Here is a 19,847-nt window from a genome sequence, read left to right as displayed (position 1 = left end):
TCTTCACTGGGCAGGGGCAGAGGCCCTATGACATAGCAAGCCCTGGCCAGGCAGCAGCATTTTTTGAGCTGTGTTTAACTCTGTGCAGGAGGGGTTGAAACAAGATAAAGCCTGGTACAGGGAAGAACCTAGAGACAGGTACTCCCACCTCCACACCCACACCAACAACGGCTCCTGAGAGAGGCAAGCCTCTGAGGGCCTGTGCAGCCAGTAAGCAATGTGCTGGGGCTGGAAGGCCACAGGATGCCCACCTGAGGGCAATTGTCAAAGAACACAACCAGTACCTGGTGTCAGTCTAATCCTGTTTGGGCCCTGCTCCTTTGTTGCTGCTTGGAAGCCAGGCAGGTGGAGAAGATGAGTTTAGCAGCCCATTGGCACCCACCCTGAACAGGAAGAGGAGAATGGCTTGAACCCTGTGAGATATTAGGGAATGCTTGAGGCTGCAACAAAGCTAGTATGGAAGACCTTAGAAAGACATTACAGCACTGCAAAAGAATCAAACAAGAAAAACATGACAATTCAATAAATATAAGCTTTTATTACAATAGAAAATAGTAAAACTCATGTTAAAATAGACTCTTTTGGACTGCTCAGAAAAAGCCTAAGCCTTGCTTATACCTGCTGGTGCCCATCAAGGTCTTGACCCCTAAGCAATGAGCAACACATTTCTGTGCTAAGAACCTCGAGGCTCTTTCCTCCCCAGTGACAGTGAAAGACTACAGCAGCAGACTGAGCCATGACCCACCAGGCAGACAGGTAAGGGCTCCCTGTGGGGCTGTGTACAACATGCTTCATACCTTTGTGCAATCAAGGCTCCTGTTTGAAGCAGGCAGCTTTAGGAAACCATGGACAAGAAGGAGGGAAAGGAAAATAAAATCATGAGCATGAGGATAGCTGTCCTGAGACAGCTAAAAAGGCAGCAAATGCACCTGCCAGAAAGACCATAGCATCTGACTGCCTTTGAGTACCTTATGCACTATTACAGGGAACACTCTCCACCTTCTCCTTCCATGGGCAGTCCAGTGCAAGTGACTGTGCAGTCTGAACCATCGTGTGCTCTCCTCTTACTCACCAGAAAGGGCCAGGGGCAAGAGTAGAGTGGAAAGCAGAGGCCACAGAACATCAAGGTCAGATGGGAGTGGGAGATACTTGTGCACCATTGTGGGCACAGCAGCATTCTTGACTCCAAGTCCCGCCTGTCTCCAGCCAGCAGGCTCACTCCAGTGCCTCGTACACAGCCTTCCGGAGCTCGATTGAGAACATCTCCTCCCAGGGCCTGCGGATCCACTCCACCAGCTCTGCCAGGAGCTCAGGGCACTCTGTGCGGATGTGCCAAGTGCTCTCCACCTTCAGTACCTGGCCAGGAGGAAAGGAAGGGAGGTGAATGAACTGACTGGCCTGACAGGCACCAATCAGCCCTGAGCCACTATCCCCCAGCACAGCTGCCAGCTCCTCCTAATTCCTCTGTGACCTCCTCCTCCCTCTCTGCTGCCAGCAGTGGAGTGTCCCTTGCATGACTTTCTGCTGTGCTCCCCTGGCTCTGTCATACAAGGCTCTAGGTTAGGATGGTAGATGACAGCCCCAAGACACTCTTGCAGGAATAGGATCTGAGCACAGTCAGCCTGCAGCATCTTGACCCCATGACCACCTCCTGGTTACCTCATCATAAAGCATCAGCTTGATGTCACAAGGACAGAGGCGATAGGTTATGACATTGCTAATACTGGCGATTGGCTGCTTCTCCTTCAACTGGATGTTGCTCCCAGGAGGCACTTCTGCCTCATGGTCTTCATCCAAGGAGGGCTGCACCTGCCACTGGTGATTCTCCTCCAGCAGAAATAGCATGCTTTGGGTACTCAGCAGGGTCACAGGGAAAGCAGATGCCCCTAAAAGGATATGAAGGAATAAGAAAGGCTTTGCTGAGAGCCTGAGTCACCACGGAACCAGCTTTGCTCTCCATTCCTTCCCTAGGGAAATCCTTTACAGCAGCAGTAACCTGGGTGAACAGCCTTATCCAGCTTCCTGACTGAAGAGGGGAGCAGGGTAATGAAATGTTGCTGGGCTTGACCAGCTTATCCAAGCTTCTTGCAGGAGCAGGCATATGAAAGACCACTGCCCAGCAAGTCCTGTCCAGCCTATGCCCTCAAGTGAGGCAGGAAAAACCACTTGAGTCCTTTGACCTCTGAAACAACATTTTACTACTCTTTAGTTAAAATTTGGCAGCTGCAGCTCAAAGGCTGCCTTTTTTGGCCTGCATTCGTCTGGCTGCAGATATCTGATGGGTGGAACAGAGAGCACAGACATAAATACCAAGTGGGGATGTGTCATAAGCACGGCAGGAAGCAAAGTAGTTTTGATAAACCTTAGGGAACATAAACATAATCCAGCTATTTCAGTGGGTGCAAACTAACTAGAACTTGGGAATAAGTTAGATGCACAGAAATAGGGAACCATTAGCAAAACTGACTGAGGTCAGAGGGGATTACAAGCTGATGAAGCACTATGTTGCTTTTCTCATTACATCTCACTCTTGGGAATTAGTAGGACTACCAGAAATGGGATGTTTAATTAATCCTGTCCACTTGGTAATGAGATCTCAGCTGGAACCGTGTCCAGTTTTGGGCAGCATACTCTAAGAGAGGAGGAAACTGTAGAGTAAGAAAAATGCACTCTAAGTTCTCCCTCCCACACACTATTTGTTCAGCTTGAGGAGACCAATAAACGTACTTCCCAGAGATTCCTTCCAGTCCTCACTCTCTCATACCTCCCCAATGGCCAACGGTGACCAGGGGTGCAAAAACTAACAAATTGGTCAGAATGTGCTTAACAGCTAGGGTGCTTTTTTCACTGTCCCAGGCTAACACTGGAATTGTTCACTGAAGACTCAAATCCCAAGTTTAACACATTTGTCCCTCAGTGAGGCCTGGAACAGAACTTGATGGGCTTCAGCATGCTGCTCCTGTACTATCATCTCAGGTTCTGGACACCTACTTCTCTTTTCCCAAACAAAGGAGCCTTTCAGTAACTCACACAAACTAGTTGTTTTTATGACCCCTCATCTTTCCCTCAGATCAAAGCAATGATCCAGCCCTCAGATAATCTCTAGCTTCTCGAGTGGTCACCAAAGCTGGTGCGCAAGACCAACTTCTCCCTAGAGCCTTGACTTCCAGGTAGAAAAGGACTGGGAGAGTCACTGGATGTACAGACGTATGCTGCTATCCTACACATCCCAGCACAAGAAAAGAGCCCTCACCCATGCCCCCACCCCATCTCATTGCTGGACAGAGGGCACAGCTCTTTTCCCACAGACTGTACACTGAAATCACAAGCATGTAAGCCGACAGCAAAAGGTGTGGGACACCTGGATACTGAGATCTGCTGTACCTTGGATCAGGTAGGCCAAGAGGTAGAAGAAACAAGGGTCATCTGCAGCTGCAGAATCTGTGGTCTTGGAGTCCAGCAGAGGCCTGGAGGAGATACAACAGTGGGCTGAAAAGGAAGCACTCTGTTTCCAAATTTGGTTTGCTGTGAACTAACTAGTGTTCCCAGTCCTCCTGGGGAAGGGAAGGACCCCAAAATCCTCCCTCTCCTGATTCTCTGACTACCACCTTGCCAGCCAGGAGCCAAATGCTTCCTGCAAGTAGGAAGGCTGCCCTATGCCTCCCACTTGTTCTCCCTTCATTATATCGTGCTCAGGCTCCTCCAGAACAGCTGAAGTTCTCCTGCCTGGCTCAGTCCATGACACCCCTTTGCCTGTTCCCCCTCTGTGCAGCAGGGACTTGAGACGTCTACCTTAAACCAGTAACATAGGCCTGGCTGCCACTCCTGTAGTGCCTCCTTCTGTGCTGCCCTGTTTCCAGCATCATGATTCCCAGGGCCTGCTGGACAAGCAGACATCCCTTTTTATCGGAAATCCCAACCTCTCACAGGCTCTTACCATAGCCAGTGTTGTGGATTCATTTCCTCAGTGGGGATTTCCTTCACCTTACTTCTGTGCTTAGCAGGCAGTTCTTGCATGAGATCTAAAGAGGAGAAGGCAGGAGTCTTTTACTGCAAACCCAAGCGTAGTATATAACCATTCAGGATGCTTCTCTACTCTTCAGAGAGGTGCTGCAAGTTATGATGCCGGTGAGATTTCCCCCCAGATTTTTTTCTGAGCTGTCAAGAAGTTAATTTCCAATGTATTTCCAACAATAGCTGTCCTGATGGTTCCCCAAGAGCAAATCTTTAAAATCGTCTCCCTCATGCTGCTACAGCTCTACTCTTACCTGTCAGGGTCTGCAGGAATTGGTCACAGCAGCTTTGGTTCCGGATCAGCAGATTGTAGGAGGCTTTTGGGTTCTCAAACTCCATTCGCAAGCTCTGGTGGCAGAGTCCCACTTCCAGATGAGAAATATCAGACAGGTAGTGAGAGTCACTCTTCTTCAGCCAGTCTGCAGGTTGTCCCCTAATCACAGAGCACAGCCCTGAGCTGCAGCAGGCTGCCCCATCTCCTTTCCCACATCAGACTGCAGCAGGGAGTTTTGCCAGAAGAGCCTCTGCATGTCACCATGCCTCCAGGGTAAGGGTAGCAAGGCTAGCACAGGGTGGCACTACCCAGCACTCACAGACTTGCTGCGGGGTCCTCACCTGATAGCGCCGGTGACTTCCAGCACATAAATCTTGAGATCAGAAGCAACAAGGATTGAGAGGAACTCTCCTTGCCGGCCAAACTTCACCATGACCACCTAGAGCACACACAGGGTGGGTCAGAGCCTTGGTCTGCCACTGGACAGCTCATCCACAGAAAGGATAGACTCAAAGACACTTCAGCTCCTTTTACACCCCCCAGTCCCTGAGATGCCACCTCAGTGCACAACTTGCAGGGTGGCACAAGGGACAGCCGAGGAGTTGTAGGAGTGGTGCTCTGGGAGCTCACCTTGAGGAAACACTGGAACTCCTCAGCATTCTCCTCAAAAATCTCCATGTCCAGGTACAGCTTCAGGCGATGATCCACCGACCGGAAGTCCCTCATGTTCAGGACGCTGTTGACAGCTGAGGAGAGCAAAGGGCAGCACTGACACTCTGTCCACTGACCAGGGGCTGCCCAAGCATGCAGATGGCCATGGGGGCATCTGTGTCACCCCCTCTGCTTCCATCAAGTCTCTCGTCAAGACAAAGGGCCAAACCCAGGGCTTTACAGGCCACAGGTCTCCATGTGGAGATATGAGGGGACTTCATTGCTCCACACTTGCTTTTTTTCCTGACATACAAAGCTTTGGTCTAAGCCAGCTTCAAACTGTGCTTGGCTGTTTAGTCACAGAAGGACACTGCTTTGCTGCTGGATTTGGCAGGAGGGCAATTCGTTATCACAAAGCCAGAAAGATACTTCTCATTTCAGCTGGTGTCAGCTCAGGTCAGCTTTTCAACTCTGATTTTGATCGTGACAAGGTTAAAGGGGTCTAAGGAAGACACCAATAAAACTGCTAAAGAATATAATTAAGTTTGTCATGAAATTGCATAACCAAATAATTTATACAACAGCCACAATACTGCCCAAGAGCTCACACTTCCCAGCAGAGCCTGTTCTCTACCAGAAACACTACACTAATCAACTTCTCCTCTGCAGGAACTTTTTACAGGCTCAGTTTCAAATCTGAAATTTGCAATTTGACCCCAAAAAAGAGACTGGTTTATTTCTCATACTTCAACTGTACAAGACTGAACATAGCAATTTTAAAACTGTAGTTCTACACTGACTTCTCTTCCGAGGCCCAGCAGTCTCGAAGGACTGGGGGAGACCTCTACAGAACAAGAAACCAATGGGTTTGCAAATCAGAACTAGGCTCAGCTGCAGTAGAGTCACTTGCTGGGCTGGACCAGATAACCACCACAGCTCCTTTCGAACTAGTTATTCTGTAAATCACAAGCTGATGCCTAGGCAAAGGCAAAAATGATGTAGCAATTTTCTGCTACATCAGAAATTCAAGGCCCTTCAGAAAAATAATTTGTGGACCTCCTGTCTTGCATGACAGCCCTCACACAGCCAGCATGCAGTCTCTTGGACAGGCTTTGTCATCTGAAGCTCACAAGAAAAGTGAGGAAAGCACAAGCAACTTTAAATCCACTAACCAGAACCTCCTACTAACACAGCAGCCTTGCACTGCACTTAAGACAAAGAATAAATGCAGAGAAATTGTGCATACTGTTCTCCAAAGGTAATGCTCCAGCTGGCAGCTCATGGGTGCCACAGGAACCCAGTGTGTCCACAACTGAGCAATGCAGCTTCCAGAACAAGACCCTATTACTCAGAGTCTAAGCAATAATACAGATTAAGAGCTGACTCACTTTTCCCTACCTTCAGGCACGAGGATTTAACAGAGAAGGGAATGAAAAACTCTGCTCACAAGAACCATATAGTTATGGCTGCTTGATGTCTCACTTCCCCGTTAAACAGGAGGTAGTGTATCATGCAAGCACCAGTGATGAAGCCCAGCAACAAGTTGTCAAAACCCCTAAACCCTACAAAGCTCCCTCATACTCACAGGGACTGAGATTCCACGTTTCCTCGGACTCAGAGTTCAAAGAGAGCAGGGAAGGAGTGGGCCCCCGAGAAACACTGTAACGGTAGCTTCCCATCAGGCTGCCCCCGTTGGTGTCTGTGTGGCTGAAGGACAAGTACTGGCTCTTCATGCCCTGCTCCTTCCCACAGCTGCCATCTGATCCACGGGAGGTGGGACGAAGAGTGCTGTCAGGCTCGATGCTCAGCTCGGGGGTCCTGGTGCTGTTGCTGGTGTCCATCTCGGAGCTGTCCTCCCCGCCAATGTAGAACTTCCCGCTCTCGCTGGCCAGGACAGATGTTTCCTCTGGGCCCTCCAGCTGGCTGCCTCCCTCCAGCACAGAGTCTGACAGGTCCTCACTCGTGCTGTCAGCACCAGGTGGCAGAGGTGTGCTGGAGCACTCCTCTGAAGGCAGAATGACCACATGGTCACTGGAACAACTGGGACAGGTTATCGGCTCACCAGCTGCTGAAGGACCTGTGAAAGATTTTGTCAGGTATAAAGAATAGGCAGAAGAGCTCTCCCCAACAAGATTTTACTACCCCCCCCCATCCATCCTGTGCAAACCACAAACCCTCCCTTTTCAAGGTATAGTTACAGTCTGACTTGAGCAGCTTGTTGAGCAACTTCGTTCAAACATACCTCCCCTCACAAATCAACAAGAAAGTCTGGATCAGTGGCACATGAAATAGGTATGCTCAGGTTTAGGGTGACCAGTGTGTGTTGTGGTTGCAACTGAAACTGTATTAGGGCTTTGGCTCATGACTTTGCTCCACATCTGCAAGTGCTCACATAACCTCTAAAGCCCAAGCTCACAACCAGTCAATCCAATCTTCCTTAGCCTCCTCCATCCCCAGCTTGGTTTATCCTTCAGTCAACCATACCACAAGCATGCTGTGGCCCTTCCCCAGCTGTCCCCACCCCTTCTGACCCTGATTCCTGTTGCTCCCTTCATCCACACCAGAACAGACTCCCAGCTGGATCATGGGACTCCCATTACCCTGGCAGGGAGAAGAAAGTGTCCTGGGATGGAGAAAAGTGCTGCAGCCATGACAGCACTTCTCCCTTCACTGCAGTACTTCAATCCCAGGATACTTTGTCAAACAGCATCTTCTCAGCAAAGGCACTCCCCACTTTGAATATAAGCAGAGCTTTGAAAAACACAGCAATCAAAAGATAACTATTCAGCACTAGCTACATCTCAGCCAAAATACCACATTTCATTTTAAACACCCAAAGAAAAATGTGGACAAATGGGAAAGAGTACAAAGACCAGCAGGAAACTGAAGGTATGAGATATAACTGACAAGTAGGTTATCTAGAGAGTTGAGCTTATTTAGTCTAGAGGACAGCAGCCAGGACAAGTTGCCGGGGGTAGAACAATGGCCCTCAAAAAAAAAAAAGAAAGGAATGAATTGCTCCCCCAGAGTGGCAGCAAGAGTGGCCTTAAAATCACAGACAGGGAGACTTGGGTTAGGGTTCTGGTTATTTTTCTGATGTCTAACAGCCGAAGTTTTACCTGAAATACTGATGACAGGTTCCCTGGAAGCTTCCATTAGCAAAAGCTCTTTAGAATAAGTAAAGTCTCTGTGGCAGAACTGACTACATAACCTTTAAGTCCTCTCCCAGCCTTCAGTTTCCAGCACCACTATCTTCCCCAAGGCCACCCAGAACAGGAATGCTGTTTGCTTAACCTTAAACCATTGACTTATTCTTGCTGGTAAACAAGGCAGGCTATTCTCAGTCCAAGTAGGCCAAGTGAGAGTTCATCCCACAAGAGGTTTCAATTCCAGTACAGCCAGCACATTACCTTCTCCTATACATTCCATGCTCTGCACCACAGCTGCCACTCTGGATGTCTGCCTGCGCATTACCAAGCATCCTTCTCCTGGGCACTAAATCCTACCTTGATTTGAGGCAACTAGGGTCTCCAGAATATTGTTGTCTCCAATCTCTGAAGGATAGGAACCTTGATGCCAGGGGGCCAGGGACTGTGAAAATTCCTGCTTGCATTTTAGGCACTGGAGCTTGATGGATCCCTTTTCTTGGTCCTGATTTTGTCGATTCTCCTCAACAGCTGGAGACAACACTTCAAGGACACACTGAAAGTAGCAGCACAGGGAAAAGGATGTTATCAGGCAGCTATGATTGTCCTAATATAATTAAGTTTCTGACACAAGCAAGTCTCTTCACATGCCTCACTACAGTATTACAGAGTATAAGGGGTGCAGGAACATTTCCCCGTTGTGCAAGACTTGCCAAGGGCATGGAGCTTCACTGCAGAAGACCAAGACAACCTGTTTTTGCAGGCCTGTGCCTGATATCTACACACTGGCAGGCTCCATCTGGAACTCTGATCTCAAAGGTCCCATCTGTTTGTGTCTTCTCTCTAACAACTTGTTTAAATGTACTCAAACAGTATCTTGAGAAAAATGCTTGGATTAGAGATCAGAGTCCCTACAGCAGCTGTGTGGACCAGTGATGCCACAGCACTGACACTATCCAGAAGGCCAAGCACAGACTTCAGCACATCACTTGAGCACTTCACTCAGCACCCATGAATATTACATTGCACGTACATAACAAGTAATCATCACTAGGATGACTACAAACTTTTCATCCCAAGAGGGAAAAAGCTGCAAGACTTTCTCCTTGAGAGCACTCTTTATGCTACAAGAGCTCCACTGCCCATGGCCATGCTCATGGGGCCCTCCACAGGTCATCTGTGCAGAAGAAATCCCAACAAGCCAGACATGGGCAGCAGGTGCTCATGTGCTCTGAGAACAGCAGCCTGACGCTAGCTGGAAGAATTCAGTGTCTTTTAGCAACACTGCCCCCTCCCCCAGCCTCCCCCACCTGCAGACACTGCTCCGGGCAGTTGTCAAGCACCACATATTTGCGTTTCTGCCGGTCCTTGCGAATGTAGCTGAAGTGCAACGTAAGGACAGGGAAAACTCGTTCCAGGTCCTGCAGGAGACAGAAAACACCTGTTCTAGGATAAAGGAGCAGCTTTCAGTATACAGACTACATTTGTTTCCAACCACCTGAAACATGGCCATACAAGCACTTAATTTAGTGTGCCCCTGAGCAGCCCTCCACAGCTGATAGCATTTGGGAGTCTGGTAAAATGGGCAGAAATGAATAAACAAATATAAAGCTAAGGAGTGGTGACAACACTTGTGTTGAGTGCTTGAAAAATCGCCTGAGTGCTTGAAACTTACAACAGTAACTTCCAAGGCCTAAAACAAAGCATTTCAAACAAAACACCTTTTCATGAAGGTATTGCAGAAGAATATCAAGCCACAAACATTCAAAAAGGCACAAGGGCAGGGTTTAAAAATGAGTTAAGAGTTTTTACAGAAAACAGTATTAGAGAAACCTGTGAGCACGTCTGTATACAGACCGTTAAAATCCTACCACAAGGAAAAAGAGATTTCCAAACTCCCTTTCTAAAGAACCACAAAAGCTAAATAGGGCTGGTAGTTGTAAAGTGTGAACCTAGAGCAGATGGCAAATTGCCCACTGAGCTGCCAGGAGCTTTTTAAACATAACACTACACTCTGTGCTGCTCTAGAAACAATGCAATCCACAAACAGTCCTCCAAGGCCAGAGTGATATCTCAGCAAGGAATCGATGGAAAGGAGGTCTCTATTTCATTTAAGTTTCTCTTGAGAAGTCTCTCATTCCTCCATGCTGGAACAAGTCCCGCCATTGCCTTTTAATTCCAGCCTTGGAATAGATTTTATGCTGGCTTCTGCTGTATTATTGCAGGTAGTCTAAGCAATACAGATGCCATTAGATACACGTGCATTGGCAGGGGTGGAAGAGATGCTCAATCAATCAATCAGGCTTTGAAGGAGCTAGAAAAAGACCTGCAGGATTCTCAACAGGAGCCCAAATCCAGAATGTTGGCACATACAGGGCATAAGATGACAAAGGCTCACAGAGAAGCGTAACTCACCATCCTCTTCCAGGTCAGCTCAGAGGTCTCCACATTCTGCAGGCATTTCAGCTCCAGCTTGTGGAGGACTCTGGCAGCCTTCAGTTCCACCTCAATCACATGCTTAGCTGTGATTCGCAGGAAGATCCACTCTGGCTCTGGGTCCCCTTCACCTTCTATTTGGCTCACGAGCACTGGCTGGCACAGGTCCACTGCCAAACAAGACACCAAACAGGTCAATACATGCAGCAGGCCTTCAGTCCTGCTGGACCCTGGTCCTTAGAACTCCCACAGTACTGGGCATTATGATACAGTTTCAGAGATATCACATTTGATTAATCTATTTCATTGTCACCCAAGCCCTCAAACACAGCAGTGAACCTGTTTACCTTCTGCCTCCTCCTCTTCTTCCTCTCCACGCATTAGCTCATCTGCCTCCTCTTCTCCTCTCTGTTCTCCTTCCACAGGCTCATCCAGCTGTATTTCAGGCTCTTCCTCCTTCACAGTGTCGTCCAAAGGAGGAGAGGATCCTTCCTGGGATACGTGGGGCTTTTCTTGCTCTGGGTCAGAGCTCTCACTCTGCAAGTCCATTGCAGCAGGTCTGCCAGCAATCTCGTCTGCAGACCGGCTGCGGGACATGACGGGTACTTGGTCATGCTCCTCCAGATGTCTCTTGTACTGCAGCCAGTCAGCACCAAAGCGATCTCTGAAGCTGGCCAACCGCTTCATCTCCTTCTGATGCTCCAGGACCAGACCTGCAGAGAGAACACTTGGGGAAGTATGAAAGTAGTCACCAGGCCAGAGCACTCCTCTTACTATGGACAGTTCAGCTGCTGTGTTATTAAGGAAGATGACAAGCCTCACCAGCAGAGAGGGGTAATGCCTGGGGCTCATGTTCGGTGTCACTCGGCTCCGAAATACTTGCTCTGCGCACTTTGATCTTTCCCTGGGAAAAAACAGGATAAAAGTAATTGTGAAGAACTAGACCAACCAAAACAGCACCTGATGAGGGGCTCTGCCAAGCTGAAGGGTTTATAGGTTTTACAGTGTAGAATCACACCATGAAACACTTGTCAGGGTATATCAAGATTGATATTAAACCCAGCCCCTTTGTAACACACAGCAGTCAGTACCAGACCACATCTCAATGCACGAGGTTTCATGTCGAGGCATCCCCTTCACCCAACATGCCAGCTACATAGCTAAGAAGCTATGTTAGTCCCAGACCTTGCTTTTCTTCCGAGGGAGCCTGACAGCCACATTCTCTGCTGGGGACTGACTGTCGCTGAAGTCTGCAGCACAGGAGCTCTCCAAAGCGCTGCGGTCCGGTGCAGTCTTCTCTGAGGTAGAAGTGTGGATGGACTGGGACACACTTTGCACAAGTCTTGGAAGGTGCTAAAGTCAAAAGAACAGAATATTGCTGGTTGAGCGCAAAGGGCAGACAAGGTAACCAAACCACAACTCAGGCTGATAACTTTCCTGCTCCTCACCCCAAACTTTCACAATCCAAGTCAAAGCAATGACAACAGATCCTGACTGGTTGACTGGAACGTTTATCACAACCACTCTGATTTAATTCAATTTCTGCCTTAAAAACAGCAGATGGGAAACTGATAGCTGTTTTGCTAACATGTAGTTCAAGTGTCAAGTACCATACAGTACCTGAAGAGGAAACAGGCAAGGTTCCAAGTCCTGCAAGGCTACATAAGCCAGAATAAGTTACACTGTCCAGTTCCGACAATTATTAGGAATCAGCATGAACTGAGACAAAATGAACTGTGTCAAAGTCAAGGTAGCCCAGAGTTCCCAGTCCCAAAGCCAGGTTTTTTTTTAACAATCATACTTACCATTAGGTCTGAGGAAGAGAGTGGCTCCCCATCCAAGAAGAACTGTAATTAGAGACCCATTTGCAGTCAGATTCCATTTGGTTGGCACATACTCAGGACAGCTTCTGCTGACTCCTACTCCCTTCAGGCCACCCTAGGGTTGGGATCCCTGGCACAAAACTGCAAAGAAACAACCCTGTTCCTGCCTATCCACCACTCCTTTAGTTGTAGCTACCTGACCTAATAGCATATAAGGCCAGAAAGGACCATTGTGGTTTTCCTGTTTACAGACTTTGTAACTTCCAGAAACATAACCAAGACAGTTCGCGGAAGAGGTACAATAGATTATTCTACAACTCAAATTGTTTTGAAAAATACTCACTTTCACCTCAAAGCCTGCATCCTACTTCTAGCCTGAATCCACATAGCTTCCAGTAACTTCAGCTCAGTGAAAGCTTTTTCCAAGGTGTAGTTTGAAGACAACAAATCCAGCCATTTGCCACCAATATGAAGGGCAGACCACCTCTGAAACACCTTTGACCCTTAGCAAGTAAGTTTATTTTGCTAAAATGCCAGAACACTGGCTTTGCTGACTTCTTTTTTTGAAATCAGATTACCAAGAACTGACCTAAGCACTGGAGTGCAAGGGAACAGTGATGACACCTCGCTGAGAGCAGAGTGATGGGGACAAAGAGGTGTGAATGGCTGCCAAAAAACCAACCACAAAACAATCACCACTGTTACACGACTGGAATAAATCTGAAAGTTTCTTTTCTCTCATTTACCCTTGAGTGTTAGAATACCCTATGCCCTCAACACCAGGGGCAGAAGGCATGTGGCTAATACTCACGCTGGAGAAGGCTGCCCTGGGAGACACATGGACAAGGACTGCAGATCGGTGATTTTGATGGAACCATATTGGATTTCCCTCTAAATGTAGCTGGGTGAGGGAAACAGACAAGTTGTTACTAAAGCAATATTCTAAACCCCAATCTATCCTGCCTGCAGGCTCCAGTCATTCTCTCTCCCTTGAGAAATATCCTTGCAGTGGAACAGTTATCAAACCAGGAGAGGAGTAGACTTCTACAATGCTTCCTGAAATTAGTTCAGCAAATAGAGAAGGAGATTAAAGCACCTCCTGCTTGTGACCCTAAATTATGATGAGCTTTCTCAGTACTGGCTCTGAGAAGTGTTAAGAGAACAGTCCTTTGCAAGCCCAGAGAAGCTGTACATGCCCCTTTCCTGGAGGCGTTCAAGGCCACATTAGATGTGGCTTTGAGCAACCTGGTGTAGTGGGATGTGTGTCCCTGCCCACGGCAGGGGGGCTGGAACTAGATCTTTTAGGTCCCTACCAACTGAAACCACTCTCTCATTCTGTGGTCTTCTTTCACGAGCACTATAGTGACTGTAGTGCTTCTCTTTCAAACTTCTCTGAACACACAAATCCACAATAGGATTATGGGAGGAACTTCACTGAACTTGACAGTGTTAAAATCAGAAAGGATGAGCAAGGAAATGGGGATGAATATATGAAAAAAGGTTAGCTTCAGCAAGCGTCACTAAAAATGAAGGCTGAAGCACAGGTGTCTACCTCAGGCTCCCCCATCAGTTTCTTGCGATAAAATTAAATGCTCAAGAGTTGAACTTATCTTTCAAAATTCTTGTGTTACCACAAAGTCTCCATCTTGCACACCCTGACCATGAAATTTCTACTCTACCAACCCATGAGGCTTTGTGCTTACTTTTTTTAAACAGTGCAGAGTGGACAATGGTGCCAAGTGGGCATGTTCCAGCAGCAGGTTATAGGCCACATCCAGGTGCTGCAGATTCACAAGCTGTTCCACCCCTGTGAAAAAAGCAAGAAACTATCAGCACGCTAAAAGACGTAACTTAGGAACCTCCCCCAAAAATAGCTGTGCCCAAGATTTCAAGTTCTGTTCCTTCTCAAGGAAGACAGGAAGGCTTCAAACTCAGAAATGCTCCTCCCTTGTGGGCTCACCATTAATGCTGTCCAGCTCATTGTTGCGCAGGATCAGAGTCACCAGCTTGGATCTGCTGAAGATGCCAAGGTTTGGCACCTTGGACAAGAAGTTGTAAGCCAGATTGAGGTACTCTAGTTCTGTAAGTGTCTGTTCAGAGAGAAGAGCAGCACTGGATCAGTTGGGACCTTAGCTGAAAGCCTGGCCCTGAATCAAGACAAGGCACTAGCTTCTACCATTATTTTTCGATCCCAACAAGGTCAACCAACAACTGAGTTTCTTAAGACTCAGAAAGAGTTTGATGTTCACATTGGGAGTGGTTTGCCTAGAGGTGCTCAGCATCATCTAATTGCTTTACAGAATTTGCCAGGAGCAACGTTCTCTTTCCTCACCAATTTCAGTGGAGCACAGGACAGGAATGGACATCCTGCCTCAGCAAAAGGGGTGAACCACCAAAAGAAACTCTTTCCTATCTTTGTAAAGATGATGGTGAATGATACCTTGTGAGCCACATCAACTCCACGAAAAGCTGTTTCATAGCTTTGCTTCAAAGAAGCAGATCTAGCCCAGCAAAGCATGGATTTCATTGCCATTCCCCAGAAATATACACGCCATTGTGATGGACTACCCTTTTTCTAGAGTAACAGACAGATTTCTGAGAGCAGGAAGCAAATGCTACTGGCAGTTTGAGCGAACTGAAAAGTAAGTTTCTATAGCCCCATGCCTGGCTACGTAATTCTCACCTGCTGCACAGATTACAACAAAGTCTTGGCCACAGTGGAGTGCCTTCTCTATGAGGGGCTGTACATACAGAGTACCCCATGTGTATCAGTGCATTTACTATTCAGCCATGCTGGGCTGCCAAGTGATAACTACAGGTAACTCTCTGTCTTAGAGCAGATGAAGAACACTGCCTTCTCTGCCTCAGTGGCACTCAGACTGCATATACAGGACAACGGTTTCCAGGCTGCAAGCACTAGCTCTAGGCTACACTACATAGGTGATTTCTTTTATTACCCCTCACCTAGTAGGAACATGATTACAGAATTTTAGCAGTATCCTCTGCATAGGAGTAAACTTGGGTGGTCAGCCCAAAAATACTCACCGTTAAATACTGCTCACAATCCTGGATCTTGTTGTGACTCAAATCCAAGACCCTCAGAGCATTCAGTAATTGCTGAGGGACAAAAAGATACTAGATCAGATCCTACAGCTGTCTCTGTTACAGTATGAAAAGCCTCTCCTGCTGAGAGAGGACAGCAAAATTAACACTGCCCACTTCCTCCCACCCAGACTGAGCAGCATCAGTAACAGAGGGCCTGGCTGTTGGCTATGATCATCTCCTCTCTTCCCCTCAGCCGTGCAGGAAGGATGCCCCACTCACCAGTGAGTCATCCAAGGCAGTGATTGAGTTATAGCTGAAGTTCACAGTCTGCAATTCCAACCATGGGAGAGCACAGCTCAGATCTCCACCACATGCTGAAATGATTTCCTAGGAAGAAGAGAGGAGCCATTCCTTGGTGAGTACTAGTTGTTACAGTAAAAGCAGATGAACACAGGAGAACAGTTAGTCTAGAAGGTGGCTGACATACTGTGCTCTACAGATCTTGCCTTGCTTGGAGAGGCAGTGACTTTTATGTCCCTAATTCAAGCATCTGGAGGTGGTGGGAATCCCATGGCCAGATATTTAGAAAGAAGGGGAGATGCTTTTTTTCCTACACAGAAGTGGCAATAGTTAACCTAATTTGTTAGATTGCTCAGGCTCAGAACACTGAGCGCAAAGTTTCATGCTAACAAAATCATTTTCAGACCTCCCTCAAACAAAATCAAGATACACACTTGTGTTCTGACAAACAAAAAAAAGCTCTCAAAGCCCTCCCCACCATCAGCCCCTGTTCCCCAGCAGGCATCTGCCTCTGCGTCCCAGAGAGAAGCCCAGAGTCCCATGGCCAGCACAGCCTGTGCTACTCAGCTCTCCACAGCTGGAGCTTGCCCTCATGTCTCAGAAATGTGCTGGGAAGCAGTGCAGGTGAGACATTGGGGCACACCATTTCCTCTGACAACAAGCTCTAATTTAAGGCTGCTGAGGTACAATTAAATAAACCTTGACCAGCTGCAGGCCTTGAATATAGAAACAGCCAGCTATACAGAGCTGTCAGACCTAGCCGACACAAACGCTGTCTAGAGCCAGAAATTCTCAAGAAGCTAAAAAGAAGACTACTGAGCACATGTGCATGCAAGTAGGGAATCCTTCAGCACTGCTCATGACAGGAGTAAGACCCTGGAAAGGGGAAGGGAGATGAAGCCATTCCCAACATGGATTAATAAAAGGACTAATGAAGTCTCCTACATCTTCCCTATCCCTTTCCCTTGCAATTTACCCCACGAGCTGTGTAGACACACTCACCTCCAGTGTACTGATACATTTGCAACAGGTCAGAGATTCCAGCTGCGAATAGACAAATCGCAGTCCCCGGAGACAGTGCGGAGGGACAGACCTCAACTGCAGCAATGATGGGAAAGAAAGAACAACGTACATCAAAATATTACAGTGGAGGAGCAGATGCAGGTTTCACCCCACGCAAGTGCTGCAGGAGTTAGTCTTAGCCTTTCTAGGGAAGACACAAAAGCCTACCCAACTTTTTGGAACACAGGCATTCTGCAACCACAAAACTAGTCAAGAAAACCCCAACAGCAAGACTCAAAACCACTCTTGCCACCTATACTTACTTCCAGATGCCGGAGGGACTTGAAAGGGAAGATCTTCACAGCAGATTGCAAAACACAGTTTGGAACATGAACAAGCTAGAAAAATTAGAAAAGAAGTCTCACGTCAAGCTTGATTTGTGCTGCATTATGACCTTCGTGATGCACCGACTGAAGCACCTTGAACAGGCCCTCCCTCCAGCTCAGGTGATCCCTTAAAAGCTCTCTCCCAGTGCTGCTAGTGGCCCTGTCTCCCCGGCCTCATAATACAACAGAGCTCAAAGAGAATAGCATGTTAGCAGGCATGGTCTGCCAGCCCACGGAGCTCCTCTTCACCTCCCCTGCCCACATGGCTTCACTGCTTTCAGCACCACTGGGAGGTCTGACAGCTGGATTCCTCATCAGCCACAACTTGCAAATCTACTAAAGACAATGCTAACTGCTAGAGGTATGTTTATCAAACAACTGAGTGGAACTAGCACACTGGTGGGAGGTGTGCATGTGCATTTCACTACAAGAGGCCAAATAAGGCAAATCACAAGCAGATACAACGGAAAACAGAGTTGGTCTCCAAGACACTGTTAGTGTTAGACTGAGGTGCCTGCAAACCTCCTCTTTGTATTCCATAGCACAGCCACAGGCTCTTTCACCACAGGGTGGTTAGACTGTGCTCATGTAACACAAATCAGCTTATTGAAAACACCTTCTTATGCTTACTATGGACAGTGCATAAACAGTATTTCAGGCTACTATTGAAAGTGAGCTATGAAGTAGTTAACACTGTAGACAGTAAAGTACAACCAGAAAGACCATGTCTGCCAGTTACATATATATTCACACAAAAGTGACTCATCAGGTGCAGAACAGACATCCCAAGACCTCATCACCACTACTGCTTCCACAGCTACAGCCCTGGCAGGAATGAATCACTGCCCACTGCCTGCCAGCACTAATGCTGCACATTGAACAAGAGAATTTGTAGGGGAAGCTTGCACTGTCAAGCTCTAATGATCAGTTTCAGCAAAGTTTATTTCAGATGCCATTCCTGCTGTGTGTCTTGATCATCTCCTCTCCTTCCACTGTCTTAAAAATCACTCAGGCTGATATAAATCATTAGTTTCTACAAGTAAACCAGTTACCAGACATCAATAGGCAGCTTCCCCCTCTTTACAGCCTTGTTGCAGAGGGAGCACATTTTCTAGTTAACACAAGCACTCACCACAACATCGTCCTGATTGCAGTGTCCCTCCCTGCCTCCCCCTGCCAGGAGCCCCATGTTTCTCCACAGGCTCTGGGCCACACTCCAATCTCCACACTCACTACACTGTTACAAAATCCTCCCAACAACGTTCTGATACCTTTCCACTCTAACACGGAAAACACCTTTTTAAAGACATCACAGATTTTGGTGCTTAGCTGCAATAACTTTTGAGGCCCACTGTGGAACATAAAACACCTGCTAATCCCTCTTCCCTTCAGGCTCCTTTCACCTCTACTACCCTCCAAGCAGTGCCCCAGTGCCGAGCAGAATCATGTGCAGCCTCGTAGCACATGTCACCTTTAAAAAACCTCTCGGAAGAATTCTTTGATCTGTAGTTTTATCTTTATTACAGCCTCTTTACTACAGCTTTTATTGTTAAAATTAATGAGGATACGTTACTAGAAATATCCCATGCTGGGAAACCAATCAACCAGAACTACTGCACAGGCTGCTGAAATTAGCAGCAGCCTCAGAGTGTGTACAACATCTGACCCTCCACTCAAGCTCCCCGGCTCTGCTGCCTTGGGCAGATCAATCATCACTTGGGGAGCACTCTGCTGTGCTCAGGTGCCAGATACCGCCCGAATTGCTCAAGCATTTCAGGAAATAATTTTTCCAACAATGACAACATCGCACCAAGGTCAGAATGTAATTAACACCTGCTGCCCCTGTTTTTAACTCCGAGAAACTTTCCACTGAGTTGTATGGCTGACTCTAGATAAATGGCTAAGACTATGGTGCTGAACCACGACTGCACACACCAGGCCTGTGAGAGCCATCTGACCCACGGAGCCTGCAGTCAAGCGGGGGCAATGGGCACCAGAGGAGGCTGCTCTGAAGCTGTGCCTAGCACCTCCGCTGGCCGGCCCTGCAGCACCTCCGGCCCCGGTATGTACGGACCTTCAGAGAGTGAGTTTTCTGCAGGACGTCGAAGAGGAACTGCGCCTGGAGGATGGCGGCTGTCTCGGCGGGGTGCGAGGGCAGCGCCACGAAGCCCCGGTTCTGGTTGCGGGAGCCCAGGTGCTGCTCGAAGACCTGCGTGAGGTGCTGCAGGGTAGAGGTGAGCAGCGTCAGCGTGCTGGAGCCGTCCAGGACGAGGTCCCCTGCAGGAAAGGGGAAGGGCGGGCCAGGCCGTGAGTGTCCGCGCACCGGGGGCACTGACACGACCCGGCCCGCCGAGGCCCGCGGCGGCCTCCACTCACCGGCGTCCTGCAGCAGCCGCGCCAGGCCGCGCACCAGCGTCTCCGCCGCCGCCATCTGCAGCGAGGAGGCCGAGGCGGCGGAGGCGACCCCGGCACGGCCCGGCTCGGCACGGCCCGGCCCGGCCGGTCCCGCCGCCGTTCCGCCGCTCTTCCGCGTTACCGCCGAGACGCGCCCTTCCGCCGCACCAGCGAGGCGGCCGCGGCTCACATCCGGTTGCCATGGAGCCCGCCCCAGCGTCCCCCTCCCGCGCGGCGGGGCCCTCGCCCCCCGGCCCCCGCCCCGCCACCGCCCCGCGCCGCCGCCCCGCAGCCCCTCCGGTAAGCGGCGGCGGCCCGGCAGCGGCGGCGGGCGGCGCGGAGCGGAGCGGGCCGGGCCGGCGGGAGGCCGGGGAGC

General features: G+C 48.7%; 1 protein-coding gene across 1 annotated transcript; it reads right to left on the bottom strand.

Annotated features, from left to right (window-relative positions):
* Positions 1-518: 518 nt before the first annotated feature.
* On the bottom strand, positions 519-19,681 carry STK11IP (serine/threonine kinase 11 interacting protein). The gene is made up of 24 exons (XM_085066675.1): positions 19,454-19,681; positions 19,152-19,354; positions 17,015-17,089; positions 16,692-16,787; positions 15,669-15,776; positions 15,390-15,461; positions 14,305-14,434; positions 14,048-14,151; positions 13,156-13,245; positions 12,327-12,368; positions 11,707-11,874; positions 11,344-11,425; positions 10,869-11,234; positions 10,501-10,691; positions 9,396-9,506; positions 8,446-8,641; positions 6,525-7,016; positions 4,919-5,034; positions 4,630-4,727; positions 4,269-4,447; positions 3,938-4,022; positions 3,385-3,467; positions 1,660-1,886; positions 519-1,356 (listed from the first exon to the last, which is right to left on the bottom strand). Exons 1-24 carry the CDS (start codon positions 19,506-19,508, stop codon positions 1,216-1,218), a joined length of 3,510 nt encoding a protein of 1,169 aa, XP_084922801.1. The 5' UTR covers positions 19,509-19,681; the 3' UTR covers positions 519-1,215.
* Between the last annotated feature and the right edge of the window lie 166 nt (positions 19,682-19,847).

This window comes from Lichenostomus cassidix, chromosome 7, assembly GCF_008360975.1.
Source record: "Lichenostomus cassidix isolate B80296 chromosome 7, HeHo_3.0, whole genome shotgun sequence".
NCBI classification, from domain to species: Eukaryota; Metazoa; Chordata; class Aves; order Passeriformes; family Meliphagidae; genus Lichenostomus; species Lichenostomus cassidix.
This window is presented reverse-complemented; position numbering and strand designations above follow the sequence as displayed.

What these genes read in the sequence shown, in the direction of transcription:
- STK11IP (XM_085066675.1), bottom strand. Translation starts at nt 19,508, where the DNA reads ATGGCGGCGGCGGAGACGCTGGTGCGCGGCCTGGCGCGGCTGCTGCAG. An exon ending in CTGCCTTGGATGACTCACTG is followed by an intron (nt 15,462 to 15,668) that starts GTGAGTGGGGCA and finishes TTTGTCCCTCAG; the next exon opens with CAATTACTGAATGCTCTGAG. An exon ending in CCAGGGCAGCCTTCTCCAGC is followed by an intron (nt 12,369 to 13,155) that starts GTGAGTATTAGC and finishes CTCTAATTACAG; the next exon opens with TTCTTCTTGGATGGGGAGCC.